The sequence below is a fragment of the Artemia franciscana genome, chromosome 18, assembly GCF_032884065.1.
Source record: "Artemia franciscana chromosome 18, ASM3288406v1, whole genome shotgun sequence".
Taxonomy (NCBI): Eukaryota; Metazoa; Arthropoda; class Branchiopoda; order Anostraca; family Artemiidae; genus Artemia; species Artemia franciscana.
In genome coordinates this window covers 12326843-12349576 of record NC_088880.1, presented here as the reverse complement: position 1 = coordinate 12349576, position 22734 = coordinate 12326843, and the positions used below count along the sequence as shown (strand labels likewise).

General features: G+C 35.0%; 1 protein-coding gene across 1 annotated transcript in view; it reads right to left on the bottom strand.

Moving 5' to 3' along the window:
- Window positions 1-22734, bottom strand: part of LOC136038625 (snake venom 5'-nucleotidase-like) — a 54637-nt gene that overhangs the window by 13563 nt on the left and 18340 nt on the right. The window contains exons 3-6 of the mRNA XM_065721861.1: window positions 17534-17740; window positions 13644-13746; window positions 8279-8398; window positions 6192-6377 (exon numbers count right to left, since the gene is read on the bottom strand). Of these exons, the coding sequence (XP_065577933.1) occupies window positions 6192-6377; window positions 8279-8398; window positions 13644-13746; window positions 17534-17740 (616 nt within the window). The remainder of the gene's footprint in view (window positions 1-6191; window positions 6378-8278; window positions 8399-13643; window positions 13747-17533; window positions 17741-22734) is intronic.

Genomic DNA, 22734 nt, shown 5'->3' with positions numbered 1-22734 from the left:
GATATATATATATATATATATATATATATATATATATATATATATATATATATATATATATATATATATATATATATATATATATATATATATATATATATATATATATATATGTGTATATGTATATATATATATGTATCCCTTGACCTATTGAGAACGTAATGGGGCCGTAATTAAGTACATAATGAGGCCAGTTCTTCCCCTAGTTCTTTGAAGTGAAGGTAACTTTAAATATTTCAAACTTTGTTGATAAGTTAAGTTTATTAATAAAGTTAATACATTCATGTGTAATACATGAAAAAAAAACTGGTTCAACTAAATCTTCTAGCCTACCCATGAACTTGCAAAAAGAAAGCAATAGTGTTCCACATTTGGCTAAAAAAATGAAACATTTTGCATTGAGCTGTGAAATATATTGGACGAATAATAGTTAGTAATGTGAAATTGAAGATTCAGCATAAAATAGGACAAGGCTCTATACATATACATGTATATATATATATATATATATATATATATATATATATATATATATATATATATATATATATATATATATATATATATATATATATATATATATATATATATATATATATATATATATATATATATATATATATATATATATATATATATATATATATATATATATATATATATATATATATATATATATATATATATATATATATATATATATATATATATATATATATATATATATATATATATATATATATATATATATATATTATATATATATATATATATATTCATATATATATATATATATATATATATATATATTATATATATATTATGAATATATATATTCGTAAAAATACATTTTTCGTGATAGATTATTTTTGATTAAGAAAAAAAAATTGCTCCCATAATTTGAGCATGTGCATGATGAGCCATTTTAGTCTTAGTTACTCTTTGAATTAGCTACCTCCCCCCCCCCTCCTTCAGGTTATATTGCAGATCTCTCCAAACACAAACTAGTCCTTGAAGAAGTCTATCTCAGCAATTCTATATTTTTCAATACTTTGTCGATAAAGAAGAATCTCTTTTAATACATTTCGTTTTCCGTAAGGAGAAAAGACACACCGACCTTAGAGAGTAAGGGGGCAGTTTTTCAGCCAAATTTGTGGCAATGTTTGATTGTTTTAGGCTTAAGTTGATCCTTCATTTTATTTTCTGCTCGTTTTAGATTTCATGTATTCCTTCATAAAAGTATTTATTCTTTTTTGTTTAATACAATCATTGATTGTACTTCTATCCGTTTTCGGTTTCATTTATCAATTCATAGTAATTTATGCTTATTTTAAGTTCGACTTACCATATGGCTTTTTTTCTGCTCGTTATAGGTTTTAATTTGACTTTATTTTTTTTATAATAATTTACTGGATGTAGGGAGAGTGGGATTGCATAGTTTTTGGTGTTCATTACGACTAAAGCCACCGAAACATTCATCTTGAAGATACCCTTGAACATATGCATATATCTGTCAAATATTTTAATAAATTTTTTTTTTTATTTCAGCTGTTAAAAAAAAAAAAACAAGTCAAAGCCATTCATAAGAAAAGACTTTTCTCTTGTGGTGACAACTAACCTAACAACTCGAACTTTGCAAAACATTTTTGCAATCATTGAGGTTCCCTTGGTCTTCCCTACTTGCCCTGTAGTTTTCAAGCTGATCAGTCGAAGAAACCTGAATTCTTGTGCTGTGAATCGATGTAACCGTATTCTTATCCTAAAGTTTGTTGTTTTCATTGAGGCTCATTTTGTCCAATCGACTTTCTCCGCAAGTTTCTAGCTTCTTTTGGGAGGGGGAGGGGAATTCGATGTCAAAAATCGAAACAACCCCTTTTTTTTACCAGGGCCTTAGATTTGGAATCGTGGAGTCGGAGTTTTAGTAAATTTCTTCTGAATGGAGTCGGAGTTGGAATATTGAAAACATTTGGAGTCAAAAACATAATCTCTCCTCTGGTTCATTTTGCCAAACATACATGAACGGTAGGCTCTTAGCCAATCGGCCAAAAACAAATTCGGGGCCGTTTTGGGCGTCATGAACCAATACAACCAAATTTTTTGAATACTTTTATCTCCACTGAGGTCTTCTTGTCCCTGTCTATCCGTTCTTTAAGTCTTAACCCCATCAGATAAAAACTAATTATTTTTGGGATATTCTTCGGTTACGAGTCAATGCAACTGTTTTTTTTTTCTTTTCTTTTTTCATTTATTAGACTAAGATTATATCCTTTGATCCACTTTACATGCTTAGCAATTGTAAGTGAATCGGAGAGGTTAAATATGCTGGCTCAGTTTCTGGTGCTGCCTATTAATACAATTAAACTCAGGCGAGGATTTACGCATAGGCCCAGTAGGCCTTAGCCTAGGGGCGCACCATACCAAGGAGTTAAAAAAAAAACACCGAGCGATTTTTTTCTTAACAAAAGCTGGACAGGTGTGATTTATCGTCAAAGTACCGGGTGCACTTTACTGCTGCGTTGCCTATTCACAGAAAAGTGGTTTTAAAACAACACAGAAATTCCGTAAGCTGTCCGTATTTATAAGTTATGTATTATGTAGCTATGTTATAAGCTATGTAGCTGTTGTATTTATAAGCTGCCCGATCTCTCCCATGAATGGCAGCTGAGAGCTCGGTATCACCTATCTTTTGCATTACTTTTCACTCGTCAGTCATCAGTTGGCTTCTCTTCAGGGCTTCCACTATCCCCAAGGGGCATGTTTTTGGGGATTTCCCCGTAAATCACATGGGCACCGGAAATGCTTGGGCCTAGAGGCACCAAATATTTAAATCCGGCCCAAACTAAACTTCAAGATTTGAGAAAAATGTGGGCCATTTTTTGGCTTCACATATTGATACAGCCAACAATAGTTTAATTTATACTTCTGCATAAGGATCCACCCTGACCCAGAAACTTATGAGCCCATTTTCACGCTGACTGTGAGTAATAATTATCTGATCCAGAAAAAAAAAATTAAAGCCTTTTGTCCTTGCCCATCTTTGAAAAAAATGTTTTTACTTTTTTTTAAGTGAAAGAAATCTGTTTTCCAAGTTTCTATCTTGGATAGGGGTTTTTGTTACTGAACCTTTATGGACCTTTACTTCAAGTTTATGAGAAAGAAATTGCTGGCTTTTTTACATGATACAAAATTTCGAAGACAAAATGTTTTAGCTATCACACCCCCCATCCAAAATAACGCTTAAAGCCGCATTACTTCCCTCCTCTACAATACACCCTAAAAATTTCAATTTGATCCCCAAAGGCGTTCCTGAGACATTACAGACAAGCTAATCGGATCATCAGGTCACAAATATCTTTTGATGTAACTCGCTATCTCACCTTTATAAAAATACCCACAGAGACGTATTTTGCAAAAGATTTCGGGTAGATCGGAGACAAAAATTGAGTTCCTTTATTCCACGTAACGGCTGTATTAGCATTCCGTTGTGCTTATGGTTAGCTCGTTGTCTTATTAGGAAAGTAACTAATAAGAAACGTTTTTGAATCGAATGCACTGAGGCCAGTTCTCAAAAAACGTATCTCTCGGTACTGGGCTGGCCAGTGCACTTTCGAATCCCGGACCGAGGAGGCAACTTGTAAGTGTTGACATGAAAGAAATTCTAAGGTGGCTAAAATCGACTACCATAGGAAATAAAAAAAAAAAATTAACAGTGTACATTTAGCGTATACAGTAAAATAGTATTTAGTGTATACAGTGTATATTTAGTGTACATGGTAAAAAATTTGATTCGCCCTATATGAAATTTAAGTATTTAAATCACTAGACCGCTTAAATATCTACAGTAAGAGGTACACAAAGAAATCTAATATATTTAGTCATCAGATGATTTTATCATCTATAGTAAGAGTTGCATCCAGGTAATTAATTATATAAACAAATTAACAGACGGCTCTGACTTCTACGATAAGTGGTACATTCAAAATTTTAGATATTTAAATCAGAAGAACATTCTAGCATCTATTATAAGAAATCCATTCAGATATTTAGTCTTGAAACTGGCCAGAACCTGACCTTGAACCATCTAGTCAAACAGTTCGTGGTAACGAACTGTAGTAATAACTATAAGGGTTCATCCAAAAATCTAGATATTTGAATCACGAGACAATTTGAGCATCTATGATTAGAAATACATCTAGATATCTAGTTATAAGGACTATCCAACAGCTCCAGTATCTATGAAATATGAAATAACTTTAAAGCCATGTTGCTTTTACATGAGTTCTCGCAGTCGTAATCGCCAGTTGTCGTGCTTGCAGTCACAAGTAGTCGTAGTCACAATTAAAAGTAGCCAATATAGCAGTCGAGTTACATCTGTATCCGTGGTCGCAAGCAATTACAGTCGCAGTCATAATTTTCTGGAACCTTTGTATTAGTCGCAAGTATACACAAGCTTAAGCAGTCACAGTGTCATGTAAACAGCAGTAATAGCCGCCAGCTGTCACAGTCGCCAGCTGTCACAGTCACAATAAGTTGCAATTGTAAGCAGCAGTAGTCTAAATATCCTTTAGCATGCCTTTGAAGTTCCAACTTAGTATTCTTAGTCATTCCTTAGATATTTCTGTTGTGCCCTTTTGACATCGTTTCTGAATATAATGTGGTTTTGTTTTGTTTGACAACCCCTTCAACATTTTCTAAAAGTTTTACCTTAATACCCTTATCCTTTTTGGCGACTCGGGATCACGCATGCCCCTTTTTTTCCAATAGCCAACCATATAATTTATAACAATTGCCTCATTGGAGTAGTATCCCCAAGATGGTCTTACACGCACCCATGCCCACTACTCCTTTCTTCCTTTAATGATTTAAGCTGAACAGCAGCTCCCTCAAGACACAGATGCATGTTGCCGTCATAGGAAAAGTTTTTTTTAGAGATGCAGGTGTATGTTACATAATTGGAGTTGAGGGTATGGGGAAAACTTCAGGGAGCCCGCAAATCAAGATTTTCTTGGGTTTTACCCAAGTAGTTTCTTTTAAAGAAAACTTGTAAGGGCCAGGGCTCGTTTACTTCAGGATTTCTAAGATTGCTCTTTAAAAAACCTCCAGGACTTCTTTACTTAAGGATTTCTAAGATTGTTATGATTAAAAACCTTCAGGACTTCTTTACTTCAGGATTTCTTAGATTTTTCTTTAAAAAACCTTCATGGCTTCTTTACTTCAGGATTTCTAAGATTGTTATGATCAAAAACGTTCAGGACTTTTATAAGGGCTGTGGGGACATGGTATCCTTGCAAGCATATCTGTTAAATCCCTTGATTAATTTGGTAAAATTTTTGTTTGAAATTTTTGCTCAGTGCTGAAAAGAGGGAGCACCTAGAAAGATGGGCTGGTTGCCCTTTGATCCCTTCAACATATCCTGAAAGTTGCAGCTCAAAACCTTCATCCATTCCTTATATATTGCTGATAATCCCTTTTGACTACCAGTAAGAATATCGTCCGATTTGATTGTGTTCGGCATCCCTTTCAACATTTTCCAAAAGTTTCATCTTAATACTCTAAGCTTTTTTGGAGACCCAGGATCAAACATGCCCTCTCTTCCCAATAAAAGAATCTTATATGTTAACAATAGGCAACTGGTATTGCATACAACCCTTGCCTCGTAGGCTGTGGAGGTTACGTCAACATTGGAGGCGTATCTATTTGACCTTTGGACTATTTTGAATAAAACAACTCTCAAAATTATAATCGGATCTCAAAGTTATAATCGGATGCATTTGGGAAGAAAAGGGCGTGGAAGAGGGACTGGTTGCCCTTCGATTACTTCTGACTCATAAGAAAGGCACTAGAATTTTCGATTTCCAATAGGATGAGCCCACTCTAAAGCTTATACGACCACCCCCTTCATATGTAGGGCCTATGGGGAAAAAATACATTGAAGCCTTATGGCTCTACCTTATAGGCTTCGCTAGAACTTTGCCTCTGAACAACGCTAGAACGTTGCCTCTGAAACAAGTGCATATTATTGTATCACGTCTTCCGATGCTATAATCGATGATAATTGGAAAAAAAACAAAATATTACCACCCCCTTCATATGTACTTCCTCTGGGAAAAAAAATAATACATTGGAGCCTTAAGACTCTATAGCCTTCGCCAGAACATTGCCTCTGAAACAAGTCAATATTAAAGTATCACCTTCATCGATGCTATTATCCATGATAATTGGATTGCTTGATTTGGTACTGGTAATTGCTCCTATTTCTGGATCGATCTCTAGCTCCAAATTACCAAGGTACTTCCCTTTGTGAGGAACTTGAACAGCAAACTGAGGGTAATTTGTACCATCTTCTAGTTTATATGGATATGTTTCATTTACCGGATCTAAAATAAATCAGAAATAAAAGGTTTATTATGCGTTTCAAGACTCTGTTCTTAAGAATCTGTATGTTTTTTAAAAAACCTCACTTGTGAGAGTTTTAGTCTTAATCGCAAAGGGTAGATATTAAAATTTTAGTTATAAGCTAGTGAAAAGTAGCTATAGCAATGCAAGAAAGACTATAAATGAAGCACCATAAATACACTAAAGACATTCTTCTTCCTAATTACTTTTCTTTTCAACTACTTATATCTCAGCCAATAAGCGGCCTTTCTCCTTACTGAAGAGAGGTTTATCTGCCGGAATATCTCGTATCTTTTCCTTTCATGAAGATGCTAAAAGTGGCTCTGTGTCAAAGTAATCTTGAAAGGGACAAAACAATTCAAATTGTTAGTCAGCGATTCTTTCAAAAAATATATTTAATCTGACCAAACTCCCAAGAATAATCGTTTCTCTGGTTTGTCCGTGACCGTAAAACGTGCAACCCTTAAAAAAGCTCAGTTAGTTTTTTGAAAAGGGAGGGGAGCCAAAAGAAAATGTTATTTTTGCCCACATTTTTACTTGAGAGGGTACTTTGACCCTGGTTTTGGAGGGACATATTATGTTCTCGTAGCTTAATAAATCATTTCAATTTGTGCTCTTTGTTATGGAATCTGTATTTCTGTTTTTAATCGCTATAATAATTTATTTAATCAGGTGATTTCCTTTTCTTGTTTTTCCAAGGAATATTTGTACGCGTTCCATCACACTTATTATGAATTGTTAACGTTTTTAGTATAGCTCTTTTATTAACTTATTTATTATTATAGTTCCTTGGATTGTTTAGTGTATTGTGCATAAAAATAACCAATTAAAAGGGCAAATTGTATTTTTTCCTTTTCTTGAAAAGCTGACTTTTCCCTTTTTTTGAAGAGAGAAAAAGAAAAGAAAAACATCCTTTGAAAAGTTGCCACACAAATTAATAATAATCAATAGGAATGATTCCCTTTAATTTGGCTACATATATTCTAGTTGTCACGGTTGCAGCGGTACCTGCAATCTAGTAAAGGACGTAGCGCGGCCCATAGTAACCAAAAATTAAAATCGCGTTCAAGGAACTGACAAGTGAGAAAAAATTACCATTTCTAGCTGATTCAAGAGTGGTAACTATAATCTAAATTAGTCTTAACAGTAAGTTTGGAAAATAGCCTGACCCCACCCCCCCACACAAAAAAAAACTTGCATCGGATCGAAACATAAAGTACACCATTGGAATTACCAGGGCTGAAAACCCCAATTAGTAAACTTTCAGTTCCCAGGCTTGGACAACAAGGAAAACAGCTTTTTTGCATGGGTCACTCTGATGTGTCCAATTTTTTCTTTCCTTTTTTTCTCCACTCCTAGCAGGATACTGGAAAATCATAGAGAGCTCTTTAATGACTCATAGATTATTCGAAGTACTCACGTTTGGTTGGGTTTCACGGGTCATAAGAATTAGATCGAGCTCAGTTCCACCACAAATCCAGTGTTAGCCGTAAACTACTCAAGACAAGATCAAAGTAATAGACGAACAATCAATAGTCTTAAACCCCCTAAAAGTAGAAGTATCCTAAAGATTTTCTGGGTATGGATCAAGACCGCATTTTTGAAAGTGGCAGACGGATGGTTCATAGTGGGAAGGAGAGTTTTTTTTTATAGTTTTCGCAGCAGTTCACCATATATTTTATATTTAAAGCTTTTTTTCTTATTCAATCAAAACGATTTACTTTATACTTGTAAAAACAAAAAGCAAAAAAAGCAACAGAAAATGAAGTTGCCAGTTACCACATAGAGGAGGTGGCAATAGACTTTCTTTCTCTGTTGGTCTAATACTTTATACTGTCCCTTGTATGACATATTTTGTTTGTAGCATTTGATGAAACCTTACCTGGTGCCGATCCCATGTCGGTGTTATACATAAAGTAAGAATCTCCACCACCACTGACAATGACATCTATTTCTTTGAATCGGTTGAGTAGACTTTTGGCTTCAGAAATTGTAGAACTGCCTATAAGAAAAATTTTAATTTATTATTTGTAAAACTACTTTAATGCGCTATATAATGTACCGTATCTATTAATCGTAAGGGACAAATTTGGAATGGCAATACTAAAAAAAAACTAAAATTGTTTCAACCAGAGGAGATAAAGTTTAATCAAAAAGTATTTTTAGAAAACTTTCATTTAACTTCGCCTAATTGCAGCAGCTTCTTTAGCCGGGTTGAAGATCGAGAAAAAAAGCTATAGCTACCAACGAATCTTATTCACACCCACTGGTGATACACTACAGGACCGAACTCGTCAAGAAGCTTATATCTGTTGTATTAATCGCGGACATTACTGCGGGAAGCAGTGATGAAATTTACACCCTCATAGCAATATCCTCCTCATTCTTTTCTAAATCTTGGAAACCGTGCTGGAAAAAGAGGGACTAAAATCTTGAAAAAAAGCCAAGTCCAAGGATCCCAAGTCTAGACTACCCTTCTTTGCGGCTGGAAAATGTTGCCAATAGGAACATCATAAATCGGACTCTTAGCTGTTTCGACCACAATGTATGAAGCACGTACTCGGACTGAATATCCACGACCAAGTACGAAAATTCTTTTAAAAAAACGAGGCAAATAGAATTATGACCCTGAAACCATTATCCGCAGCCTGTCATCTTTCCTGGCTTGGCCATGTATGTTGCAAACCCGCTTTTTTTCCAAATGAAAGCAAAGATTGACTATAAAGCCTAGGGCGAACAGAAAATGTCCTACACATGACAGTAAATCTGATTCATTTAGTTTCTCTGGTCTTTAAACTAAAGTTTAGCTTATAGTTTATTTTGAATATCAGCAATATTCAGAACGCGTAGAAACTTTAGTGAATAAAACAGAGGAATAAGTGGGTGGCAACCCCACTCACATATTGGATAATGTCAGCTTGAGATCAGAGTTTCAACGACATTTCTTAGTTTTGAAAATATTTGTTTTTTTATAGTTAATTACTAGCCATCCTATTCGGGATGGTTCTGAATAAGAAAAACAGAATACTGAAACAGAATGACAAGTTTTGTTGTCTTTGGCACAGTTTGAGTTGGGTAACAGTATTCAATATCACTGTGCAAATAGCATAAATGAGCGTAACAGAATAATGAATTATATTCTTTCGTGTGTTTTCGTGCTATTTGCACGGGGATAATTGAGTTTCTTAAGATATTTCAAACTCCAATTGTACCATAAAACAATCGAATATATCAGTCTATTGTGCGTATTTGTGCTATTTGCAAGGCGATATTGAAAGTTATTAAGATACAATTTTGTTTATTGTTTTTGTTTTCCTTTTCTTCATAAGCTGCGTTTAGTTAGCTTCATTTTGTTTTATTTTGTTCGTTGTTTTTTTTTTCTTCGTTGATACAGTCTTGAGTCCCGAATATTCGGGTATCTTTATTATCCAAAGCGTGTTGCTTTTTTTTTTTTTATCAACTGCTTTTTTTGAAAATATCATTCCCATTTTCTGAATATTTTCATTTTTTAGACTTGGTAAATGGAAAGAAAGGGCGGTCTAAGAAATTAGTTCCTAATATGAGTTCCTAATATCCTAATATTTATTAAGAAAAAAATGTGTTTTTTTTTCAGCTGAAAGTAAGGAGCGCCATTAAAACTTAAAACATATAAGATTGTTACGCATATGAGAATGGTTGTCCCCTCCTAAATACCTCGCATTTTACGCCAAAGTTTTTTTTAGAACTTTAAAAAAGCTTATTATTGTAATGAAACATTCGTTCTTAAATAATTAGAACGAAGAGTCAGACTTTAGCGTAAAGAGCGAAGTATTGAAGTAGGGGGCAACCCTCATCACATACACAGTAATTTCTGTTCGTTTCAAATTGTGATGTTCCTTCTTACTTTCAGTTGAAAAAACTTGTTTTTTGTTTAATTGCTGGTTATTTTTAAATAGTGCTGGGATATCTGGCTCCCTTTCATATAAAATTCCTTCCCTTACGGATATTCCCTCCATGAGAATTTCCATCAGCGTAAAAAATACCCCCATACCCGCTAGGAAAATACTCCTCAGAAAGTTCCCTTCTAACTGAAAATTCCCGAAGGAAATTTTTTTGCCAACGATTCCGGGTGAAAAATTTTCTAAGCGCACTTTCATTTGAAAAAGACATTAAAATCTTTTTGTTTTCAAAATAATACATTATTCTCCTCCTCTCTGGATAATTTTTTCCGTTAATACCCTCCCACTCCCTTTGCAGAAAGCTGCTCCCGTGGAAAATTTCCTCTGGAGAATTTATCTTGTAGAAAACTCCCCCAATGGAGAGTTTCTTCCATTGAAAATCCCCCCCCCCGACTACAGAAAGACACTCTAGACAATTTAAACCCGGTAGCCCCCCCCCTGACGATTCCCCTTAACATCTCTACATGTAAAGTTGAGCTGAGAAAGAGAAAGTAAGACGAATGAAAAGAATTTTGTAAAGGAATTTCGGAAAATTCCCCACTGTAAAATTTCTCCTGGAAAGTTCACCTCCTAGAAACTTCCCTCCCCACAAAATGTATCCCCTTGCAGATTCTCCCCGGTGGAAAACTCACCCCCCCCCCCCGAAAATATGTGTATAATTCTCAAATGCATATACTATATGTAAGCAATGGAAAAAGTTCAGGACTTATAGACTATCCCCAGGCGCTGTGGGGGATCATGTTTTTCCTAACGGCATGATTACTGTGTTTTTCAAGTAACGTGAACAAAATAGTTATCTCAAAATTTTATCGGACGACTTTGAGGAAAAAGGGGGATGGGAGGGGGGGGGCTAGTTGTCTTCCAATCCTTTTGGTCACTTAAAAACAGGATGAGAACTTTTAAATTTCCCACCAAATGAGTCTTTTCCAGATATTCTAGGACTATTGCTTCAATGCGATCACCCCTAAGAAAAAATAAAAAAATAAAAAAAAAACATGCATCTGTTATCTTTTTTCTGGCAAAAAAGACAAAATTCCAAATTTTTGAAGATACGAGCTCGAAACTGCTACAGAAAGGTTCTTGGATACGCTGGATCTGATGGTGTGATTTCCATTAAGGTTCTTTGGCTTTTACAGTGTGTTTAACCCCTTTTTTGAAAATCAATTAAATTTTTTCAGACTTGTAGATTTTGCTCAGTAGCTCTAAACTTAATGAATTTTATATTTTTGGAATCAGCATAATAATAAAATTCTTTTGATATATCTATTGATATTAACAATTATCGATTTTTGAGTTTCGGTTACAATTGAGGCACGTAGCTCCTTGTTTATAGTTCGTTACCGTGAATTTTATGAAAAATGAAGTTTGAATTTTTTTTCCATTTATATAAAAATGACTCCTGAAACAAAAGGGCACAATTGAGAAATAGGATTTTTTATAGTTCTAGAAAACACTTTACTTAAAGAGTGAGGTGTTGAGGAGGGGAAACCCCCCTTAAATACGTAATAATTTCCGTTCGTTTTAACTTTCAATGTTACTACTTAATTTCAGTCGAAAAAACTTATTTTCTTTTTATTTAATTTCTGACTGTTTTTTAGCAACACCGAGCAATCCACCTCCCCCTTAATGAAAAATTTCTTTCCACCAAAGAACTTCCTCCTTAGAAAGATACTCTCTCGTAACCCCCTCCCTCTCACTAGAAAAGTCCCCCTACCCCGAGAAATACCTGTATACTTCCTAATAGCCAATATTATATGTAAACAATGGGCAAAGTTCATAGCTTTTAGCCCTTTCCCCGGGTGCTGTGGGGTTCAAGTCATCCTCAGAGTCATATTTATTGACCTTTTTACTATGCTAAACAGAATGGCTATTTCAAAATTTTGATCCGACAAATTTGGAAAAAATGAGCGTGGGAGGGAGTCTAGCCACCCTCCAATTTTTTTGGTCATTTCAATAGGGCACTAGAACTTTTGATCTCCAATAAGATGAGATCCCTCCAGATCTTGTAGGATCACAGATTCAATACGATCACCTCTAAGAAAAAACAAAAAATATAAAATAAATAAACACGCAATCCTAATCTTGCTACTGGGAAAAAAAAATGCAAAATTCCTGATTTTTGTATTTAGGAGCTTGAAACGTCTACAGTAGTGTTTTCTGATATGCTGAGTAAGACGATGTGGTTTTCATTGTGATTCATTTATTTTTGGAGCGTGCCCCCCTCCCCATTTAAAAAATCAGGTAAATTTTCCCACGCTCATAGCTATTGATGGGTAACACTAAACAAAACAATTGATGAACCTTGTATATTTGACATCGTCGCAATAATCTCACTCTTTTTATGTATCTATTAATATCAGAATTCCATTTTTTAGAGTTTCAGTTTGTGTTGAGTTGAGTCCTTACAGATTGTTACCATGAATTGTTTGAAAATCCTCACCAAACCTCCTACTATCTAGGTTTCAGCTTCATTCAACAAGTATTGCTCCTTACTTGCCGTTCATCTACCATAAACTGTTTGATTCTGTATATTTAGCAGACTTATCTTTGACAAAAAATGTTATTGTTCATCTTCCAAATGCTGTTTTTTTTCCCGTCTGAAGACTTTGCCTCAGATCTCTTCTAACTACGTTTCAATTTCGTTGTTTTTATTCTAATACTTATACAGAGTTTAATTGCTTTCTGAGTTCCGCAAAGTACTTTCTAAACTTTAGAGGAGAAACTGTGAAACCTTTACAAAATCTTCGTAAAGTTTATCGACATCATGTAAGTAGGCTATGATTCATTTACTGAGCCAGATTCTTTGGAGTTGGTCAGTGTTCGTAACTCTAAGCTGTTTCACATTGCCTCAGCATAACGCATGCTGCTTGACGGTTAAAATGTGAATATTCTATGATTAGTCTGCTGAAAATAACCTACTAGTTGGAATCAAGTTTGCCTTCTTATACAGCTTATGCATTCCAGTGTGACTACCCTAATTACTCAATGAAAAACTAATACAACTTTTGGAGTTAATTTCAGTGTTCAGGGAGTGTCAAGAATTATTCTGAACAACTCAGAATTAATCAAGAACAGACTCTTTGTGGTAATATCAGCGTTTCATTTGCAGGGACTTTTTTACAGGGCCAGGTAATAACCCTGTTGCCCAACTTTTGCCAATCGAACCAGTGTACCCCACATTACCAAGTAGAGCACCGATCTGCTGTCCTAATACAGGTTATGAATGTTGAACGTGGGATAGAGGACATTATGTCTTGACATAAAAACAAAGGATTCATATCTACATTAAGGGGAAAAATCCTTACTTACCAGCAACTATAATTATAAATACACCCTGGCTCTGTAAGGTGGTTATTTCTCGTAAAATAGCCACCGATGGATCTTCCACAATAGAGCTTCCAGGAAGAAAATTCTGGAAAATAAATATTTTTGATCAGGCATATTTTTAATTAAAAACTTAATTGTTCCGATAATACATCAAGTAAAAAGTATAAATTGTGTTCTTATGTATCTTTAAACGATATACTTATTTTACTAAAACAATATGTTCTGTTTATAGCTCAAACGCAAAGAAGAGCTCGTGACTGATAGTCAAATAAAAATGGCATGGTCATGAAAGAAAATTACAGGCCCTGGCAATGAACTTTCCCAAGACCTTTCACCCTATTTATTTTTTGATTACTCTAGATTATTTTACCGAAGGAAAAAGAAAGATTACAAGCCTAAAATTTCATGGTCAAAAATGTGTTTAATTTCTTTGGTTTATATCTGTGTCATATTTTACAATCAAACCAAATTCCTTACTTGAGAGACAAAAAACCCCACCCTTTTGAAACCCAATTGGTTCTAAGACTTTCTGCGTTAAACTATAAGTCAGTGAGAACAGTGGTGTAGTTTCGTCAAAATTCTGGGGGGGGGGGGCCAAATCAGGAGCCGCTTTTTCCGAATTAAGTAAAAATCGAAGTGAAAACTAAAACATTAGCCATATGTTACCATAAAGGTAAAGATATACTAAAGAGAACTGACCCGTTTCTGTGGATGCTTGAGTTATGTTGGATTGTCTTAATTTTACAATATTTTAAAATAAACTAAATTTCAGCTGAAGGGGAGAGGAACTGGGGCTTGAGGGGGGGGGGTGCAAATTCAGATCTGGAATGGGCAGTTGTCAAATTTACTTCATGATAAATGACGCTCCTGAGTTTGGTGCTGCAATGAGTTGTTAGCAAACAACTGATGAGTAACATTACTCATCAGTAGTATATCAGTAGAGTATTACTACTGATGACTGCCCATTAAAAGGATTTATCCCTATTTGGACTTTTATTGATTGTTTTTAGTAGTAGCAGTAGGATTAGTAGTAGTAGTAGAAAAAGAAGGATATTCACTGCATAGTGGTAAAGCTCAATGATTATCTATTCCATTTGCAACTTCCTATTTGTGCGAAGCAGGTTTTCAGCGGTTGCAGCAATAAAAAGTACGAGTCGCTCAAAAATTAATATTGAGCCAGAAATGATGGTCGCCACATTTAATTTTATTCCAGAACTTCAAAATGTGTGTAGTGCAAAACAAACCCATACCTCCTTTCAATAATTGTTATGATTTTAATCATTAACTGATGTTCAATATATTGTTTCCAATTTTAAATTTGTATTTAATTTGTTATAAACTAACCAAACAACATTAAAGTGGATTTAAAATGTGCCTCGAACTGTTATTGCATATATTTGTCATTGGATGCCAGTCACTGCAACCAAGGATTATGGTGGAATGGCAGTCACTACAACCTAGACTGAAGGGGATACTTCGAAAATAGTTGATACAAAATATTTTACATTATTCCAAGAACATAGTGGTTTTTAATTTTTCGTTATTATATGAATAATCGCTTTTAAAACGTAAGTTTTCCGATTCATAAAGAAGATTAACAATTTTGAAAAAAGCTGATGTGTTAAAATATTTGTTCCCCTGAAAGAAGCAATTTTAAGACAAGCTTGCAGCAAAATCATCAGCCACAATATTGCATTATTTAAACGATTTTCTCAGCGATTTTCCATCAATTTTCAGTGTATTTTTTGATCTAAGAAAACTATAGACATCAAATTTCAAGAATTTACATTGATGGGTGGATAGAAATAAATTTCAGGTATAGGATAATAGTAAAACTTTTTCTTCTTTTGATATATTAAAACTGTAAAGGAGCAAAAATATAACATACCGAATGAAAGTTCTTAAGCCGAACTGGCCAGACATGACAATAAACAAAAAAGAGAGATAAAACTCTACAAAAAGAAAACTTCAAACAAGACGACGGCCAGTAGAGAGGAAAGACTAAAACAACGCGGATATTTCGCCTGTATCCAAACAAGGCGTCCTCAGCAGAAGATAAAAAATTAAAAGAAATATAATCTAAAAACAAATAAAAACCACCGCCAATAATAATAAATACAATTCTCGCTACTTATCCACGTAGGGAAAAGCAGCTATTTGAGTTAATTCAATAGAATAAAATTCCTTGTTCCTGTGGAAAGTTTTATATTGGTAGAACTCACCAACAATTTACTGAAAGATTTATTGAGCATCGCAACTCAATAGAAAAAACCCTACAATTAAGAAAGCCTCCGGAAACTTTTGTTTTGGCTCTAGCTGAACATACATTCTTTTATCCCGAACATTTTATTCAATTTGATGAGGCTACAGCTATTTCTAATGATAGAGGTTTTTCTCAGTGGGCGAGGGAGGCTATAGAAATTAAAAAACATATATTTGCCAATATTTCAATAAATAGAGACACAGGGAATTTAAATATTGACCCAACTTATGATATTCTTTTGAAAAATGAACCAATAATCAATAAGGGAATTAAAATTTTACACAATCACCAGGGGACAAGATTACCCACTAGACCAAAAAGAGTTGCTTCAATATTAGCTTACAAGAGGATTATTTCGCAACGGAATAATTAACTAAGCTTCAATTTTCATAATTTTTCCTCAGTTGCTCTTTGATTCTCATTGAAGTAACTCAAATAGCTGCTTTTTCCTACGTGGATAAGTAGCGACAATTGTATTTATTATTATTGGTGGTGGTTTTTATTTGTTTTTAGATTAGTTTTCTTTTAATTTTTTATCTTGTGCTGAGGACGCCTTGTTTGGATACAGGCGAAATATCCGCGTTGTTTTAGTTTTTCCTCTCTACTGGCCTTCGTCTCGTTTGAAGTTTTCTTTTTGTAGAGTTTTATATCTCTTTGTTGTTTATCAAACAGTTCGTGGTCACGAACTGTAAAAGGAGCGACCCGGCTCAATAGTAAACGAAACTCTAAAAATCGGAATTTTGATGCTAAAAGATACATCAAAAGAATCGGATTTTTATGCTGATTTTAAATATATAAGTTTCATCAAATTTAATCTCTGTCATCAAAAGTTACGACCCTCAGAAAATTTACCTTATTTTGGAAAATAGGAAGAAACACCCCCTAAAAGTCAGAGAATCTTAACGAAAATCACACCATCGCATTCAGCATATAGGAGAACCCCATAGCAAAAATTTGAAGCTCCTATCTACAAAAATGGGGAATTTCGTATTTTTTGCCAGAAGACAGATCACGGGTGCGTGTTTTTTTTTTTTTTTTTTTTTTTTTTCCCAGCGGTCATCGTATCGACCAAGTGGTCCTAGAATTTCGCAAGAGGGCTCATTCTAATGGAAATGAAAAGTTCTAGTGCCCTCTTTAAGTGACCAAAAAAATTGGAGGGCACCTAGGCCCCCTCCCACGCTCATTTTTTTCCAAAGTCAACATATCAAAATTTTGATTTATCCCCTCCGCAATCCCTCGCTCTTTACGCTAAAGTTTGACTCTTTGCCACAATTCTAATTTTTAAAACAATTAAAAACTTTAGCATAAAGAGCGAGGGATTGCGGAGGGGAAAACCCATTTCATATACAGAGTAATTTCTGTTCGTTTTAAGTTTTAATGTTGCTCCTTACTTTCAGTTAAAAAAACTAGGTTTTTTTATTTAATTAACATACCAAAACCACCACAAGGAAAATAAACCTTAAGGAAGCCGTAGAAAAACATGATGTATTTAAGGATCCGTAATCTGAAAAATAATGAAAACCTCCACCTCCAACGGGAAGCTTCAAAAAGAAAAGCAAATAAAGAAATAGGAGTTTGGCATAAACAAACTAATATAGACGGGGATCACCTTGACATCTTCACTAACGAAACCGATGACACCCACTTTTACGCTATCAAAGTCATATATGTGTGAAGCTTCAAACGAAATGTTTTCACCCTTGCTGTCAAATACCCTGATATTTGCAGCCAAGACGTCTATTTTGTTCTGCTTGATTCCAGCAAAGAAATTCATTGACTCAACAAATCCTTGTTTAAAATCTTCAACGGATGGTACCTATTAAATAGTACAAATTAGGATAAGCAAATATATATTACAGTTTAAATCAAATAGAATACGAAATAAAATAGAACTGAATCCTTGGTAGGGTTGCCAGCCCTAGTGATTTATCACTGTTTTTAGTGATTATTAACAGAGCCTAAAAAGAATAATCACTAAATCATCACACAAATTACTAGATTATTAAAGAAAATCACTATAATTTAGTGACCTTTTTCACCAGGTGGCAACACTGACCCTTGGCATTTTAACATGGACGTGATATGAGTTAAAACAGTCGAGTGTTATACGGTAGAGTTAGAAATATTATAAACAAGCTGATAGTTGAGTTGTTATAATTCGTAAAGGTTAAACTGTCATTAAGGTCTAAGTTTCGAAGGATCTAACTTACAAATTTCTAAAACAAGGAATAGTCTTCTCTTTTAAACTTTTTTCCAGACTATAAAATAGATGGCACAAGGTACATAACCTTGATGAAAATCTAATATTTAGTTTGGACTTTTTTTTTGGGGGGGGGGGGGTTGGAGTTTTGTAAGCCTTAATTACCGGTTTAGTAGAAATCCAACATCGTTTTTAAATTATGTCTTTATTTCTTTCTGTGATCACAATGATTTTTTCTTCCCTTTATAGTCCCTGAATTTTCACGAATCAATATATCTGTACGCTCAAAAATTACTAAGGGCACATCGGCTAAAGTTTTGGCCCTTAAATCACATATATTTAAATTTATCGCATGCATCTGATTCAAACAAGATAAAACATGCACAATTTTTCCTTGAAATATATAAAAAAACGCCTGTTTGAATTAGCTATTTTGCATAGTTTGGAACCTTGTCACTAGGGATTTACTTACAATGTCACCACTGAAGGTATAATTTGGAATTTTTGACCTTTCAGATTAAAATGGCTACCTTATAATTTTGATCTAACTCCATCTGTGGTTGCAAAGATACTTACGGGCACATTGGTTACTGAAAGCATAATATCCACCCATATTCCAATGGACAAAAAAAAACAAAAAAAACAGAGCTCTTGATTTTCTTTTACATTTTCAGCTACTATGGGCACGAGCTTGTTCATTACTAGGTTGCATCTTAATCTGCAACCATGATCACACAGAGGAAGCTGGAACATCGTAAAAATCGAACCACAGTATCAATGATATATCTGCTAACAAAAAAAAAATAGTATTGATAAATCATGTTACCCCCTTTGGGGCAACCTAGTAACGAACAAACTCTAGTCCGTTTAAAACGTGCTCTGAAAAGAACAGTCAAGTGAGAAACTCGCCATTTGAAGTTGGTTTAGTAACGGTAACTATTATTTCGGTTAACCTTAAGGATGCTCCGCATATGAGCGTGACGTCCCCTCCTCAACCGCTCGTTCTTTACCCTAAACTTATTTTGTACTTTAAAAATACTTCCCATTTAAGTTCAACGCCTCTTTTGTTTGAGCAGTCGTTCCTAAAAACTTGTCATTGAAAAAAAAAAAACTGATCGTTTTTCAAATCGTGCCCAGGCTTAACCAAGACATGATATAGGCTAGAGAACTCACAAACCCCCGTTTGTTCCTATTAAATAGTATTTCTTAATAATTTTAAATTGATTTTTCTCTTTTGTTACATTTTCTCCTAGCGTAGTAATTTTTATTTTTAACTGCTTATATCTTTGCTCATTATGGCAAAAAAAGTAAAAAGTAAAAAGATTCGTATTCGTTCGTATTCGTATTCGTTTATTTAAACAGCTATCCGTAGCACTCAAAAATGAACGCTAAATTATGCTATTTTACAATCGCAAAATTACAATTAACACTTTTTAAATGCTCTTACAAAATATGGTACAAAGGAGTTTGCGAATCTGTTCGTACGGCACTTGACTGGTTCTAGTTTGTTGTAATGCCTAGTATATCTGCTGATTGATGCGGATGGTGGAAATATGGATCGGTGTTTCTCGTTTGTTAATAGTGAGTTCCCAAATTTCATTATCAGCTCATGTCTTCGGTCGAATAAGGTGGGCAAATTCAAGAGCTCAAGGGCACTTTCGTAGCTGATGAACCTGGGTCCTAGTATTATTCTAGTAGCGCGTTTTTGGACATGTTCTAGTTCATCTGTCATGTAAGCTATGTTCTGAGTTTGGGGACCCCAAACAGGACAGCAATACTCGAGGAAAGGCCTGATGTAGGTTGTATACGCCAGAAGGAGTTGACGATCAGAGAAGCCTAACCTGCGCATACTTGTTAAACTCTGGATTGAATAGTGACCCTTGTGCAAAATATTGTCTACATGCAGCTTAAACGAGCAGTCACTTGTAAATGTTACGCCTAGGATTGTTGCAGAGGAAACAATTGGAAACAGAGCACCTGGGATAGTGATATCTCGCTTGAGTGGATTAAAACGTAAAACTTTTGATTTCTGTTCATTCACTTGTAGACTATTCGACTTACACTGGTTGATGAAGTCTGTGAAGAAAGTCGGGTCATACTGCTGCTTTGTCACTGCATTTTCTACTATATATTTGAGAAGTGCAGATAAGTCATCAACATACTTGAAACGCTCTTCAAATTCTGCAAGGATAGGGTTGATAACGGCAAGTAATAAAAGAGCAGCTAATTTCGTTCCTTGGGGGCATCCACAGGTTAATTCTGACCACTCAGAGCAGGTATCTTCTACAAACAAAGGGTAAACTGATTGCCGTCTCCCTTGTAAAAATTCTCTTACTAATAGTAGTATTTGTGTTTTAGCTCCCATTTCTTTCAGATTAGTTAATGCAGTCTTGTGTTTGATAAGGTCGAATGCTTTTCGGTAGTCCGCCAGAAATAAGTCTGCAGTACTATTAGAAGTGTTTAACCACTGGACGATTAGGTGATACATTCGCACGAGATATATTGAAGTGCTACTGCCTCGTATGCAACCATATTGGTACGGATCGATCGAAGGAGGAATTTGTTCTAACAAAGAATGGTAAATAAAACCCTCAGCTAATTTTGCTAAGTTAGGAGTTATCGATATTGGTCTCAGTTGGTCACAGGACTTGGGTGTCTTGACTTTCGGTATAACACGGACATATGCAGCTTTCCACATCTTCGGAAATGATTGTTCTGAGAAACATTGGTTTATCACTGATGCAATAGGCTTGGCTAAGAAGGGTGAGTACTCTTTCAGTAATTTCACGGGGAGTTCACCTGGGTATGTGGCACAGTTGTTACGTAGTCGTCCAATTGCATAGTGAACTGCCATTTCTGACACTTCTACGATTCAACAGAACTATTGCTGTTAATGATGTCACACATTTGTTCATCACTTACGGTTGGGTGGGTAGTGCAAATCTGAGTAAAGAATTCGTTGACTTCCGAGGCTTTTATCAGACAACCGTCTGGGTTATTGATCCGTATTTCGTTTCCTTTCTTTTTCCCACTAAGCTGTTTTACTGCGTCATGCCACTTATGAGAATCTGACTTAAGGAGTGGTGCTATTTTTTCCCGTACATATCTTTTTCTGGAAGCTCGGAGGGCTGAGACGATTTTATTTCTTATTTTGTTTGCATTCAGTGTGTCTCCTACAGCATGAAGTTTATATCGTTCTTTGATCATTTTTTTTTATATTAGTATCAAACCACGGCTTATCCGTCTCACATATCGTGCGTTCTTTAACTGGAAAAAATTCATTGTACATTTGCTGCAGAATCGAGTATAATGTCTCGACCTTTTCATCAATATTTATTATATCACAAATTGGATCAAAGTCAAAGTTAGCGATCCACCTGCCAGATGTTTAGATGGAGCTTTCACTGAGAGGTCTATAAACTATTTTAACCGTTTTTGGTTTCGGTATATTATTTCTGCTCTTTGATTTCCACCAGAGAACGTTGTGGTCTGACTTAGCGAGTGGTCTGAGGGAAACTGATGGTTCATAAAACACCTCAAGACTCGTTAGTATGAGGTCTAGTATGCTTCCACTTTCATGAGTGGGAACATCGACCACTTGTTTTAGATCCAACACATGTGAAATCCACTTTTTGTCGGTTAAGTTAAAGTCTCCAGCTATGATAAAAGCTGGATTACTGAATTGTTTCCGAAAGTTGTCAACTTGATGCTGCAGAAACGTCACTAATTCACGTCTGTTGCGAGCACCTTCGGGATAGTATACTGCTGCTAGAATGATAAACGAATAAGTTCTTGGTAACCTTCTCGGTCTGCACCATAGCCAGATTGTTTCATGACAGGAATCTGAAGGGTTATTAAGTTGTCTGCATGGCAAGTCTTCACGGCAATAGATGCCTACTCCACCTCCACGTCGTGTGTCTTTTCTGTCACGTCTGGTATTGAAAAAGTTCAGATAGCCTCTTATAGCGCCTGTTTCAGTAGTAATATCCCAACATTCGGTAATTATTGCTAATGGTGTCGAGTTGATGCGTAGGACAAGTTCTAATTCGTCCACTTTATTCGTCAGTGACCTGGCATTGCACAGAATTAGGCTTGGGAAATTTGTTTTGGCACATAGAGTGACAGGTTTTAGCACAGGAGGGGGGTTGTCTGAGGTGTTCGCAGCTTCGTCGCGCCTCGCTTTTGGCGCGTCTCGCTTTTAAGTTTTTTAGCTAAAGAATTAAATGTTTAGACCGTAACTAAAATCTTGGGAACAATTTGAATATTTAGTAAAAGTTTTGATGAATAATAGTTTTACTGAATAAGTTCTTAGAAAGATTTTCACCACAGGATTTTAAGTGGACGGAGAGGAGTGTTATAGTCATACTGATTGTTCATACACGCGGCTTCAGCCATCGCAACCTCTACAACTGGGTATTATAATATTACGTTGTGGACATATGTTTAAATACATTGAAAAATTGTACATAAGCAGCGAAAGAGATATATTACTAGAGGCTCATGATAAGTCATAATGCATCGCCTTTTCCATCTCTGTTCCGGTAGACATGTGAATGAAATATCTTATGAAACACAGAAAGAGATTGTTGCAATAGAGGGGGGCCTATTAC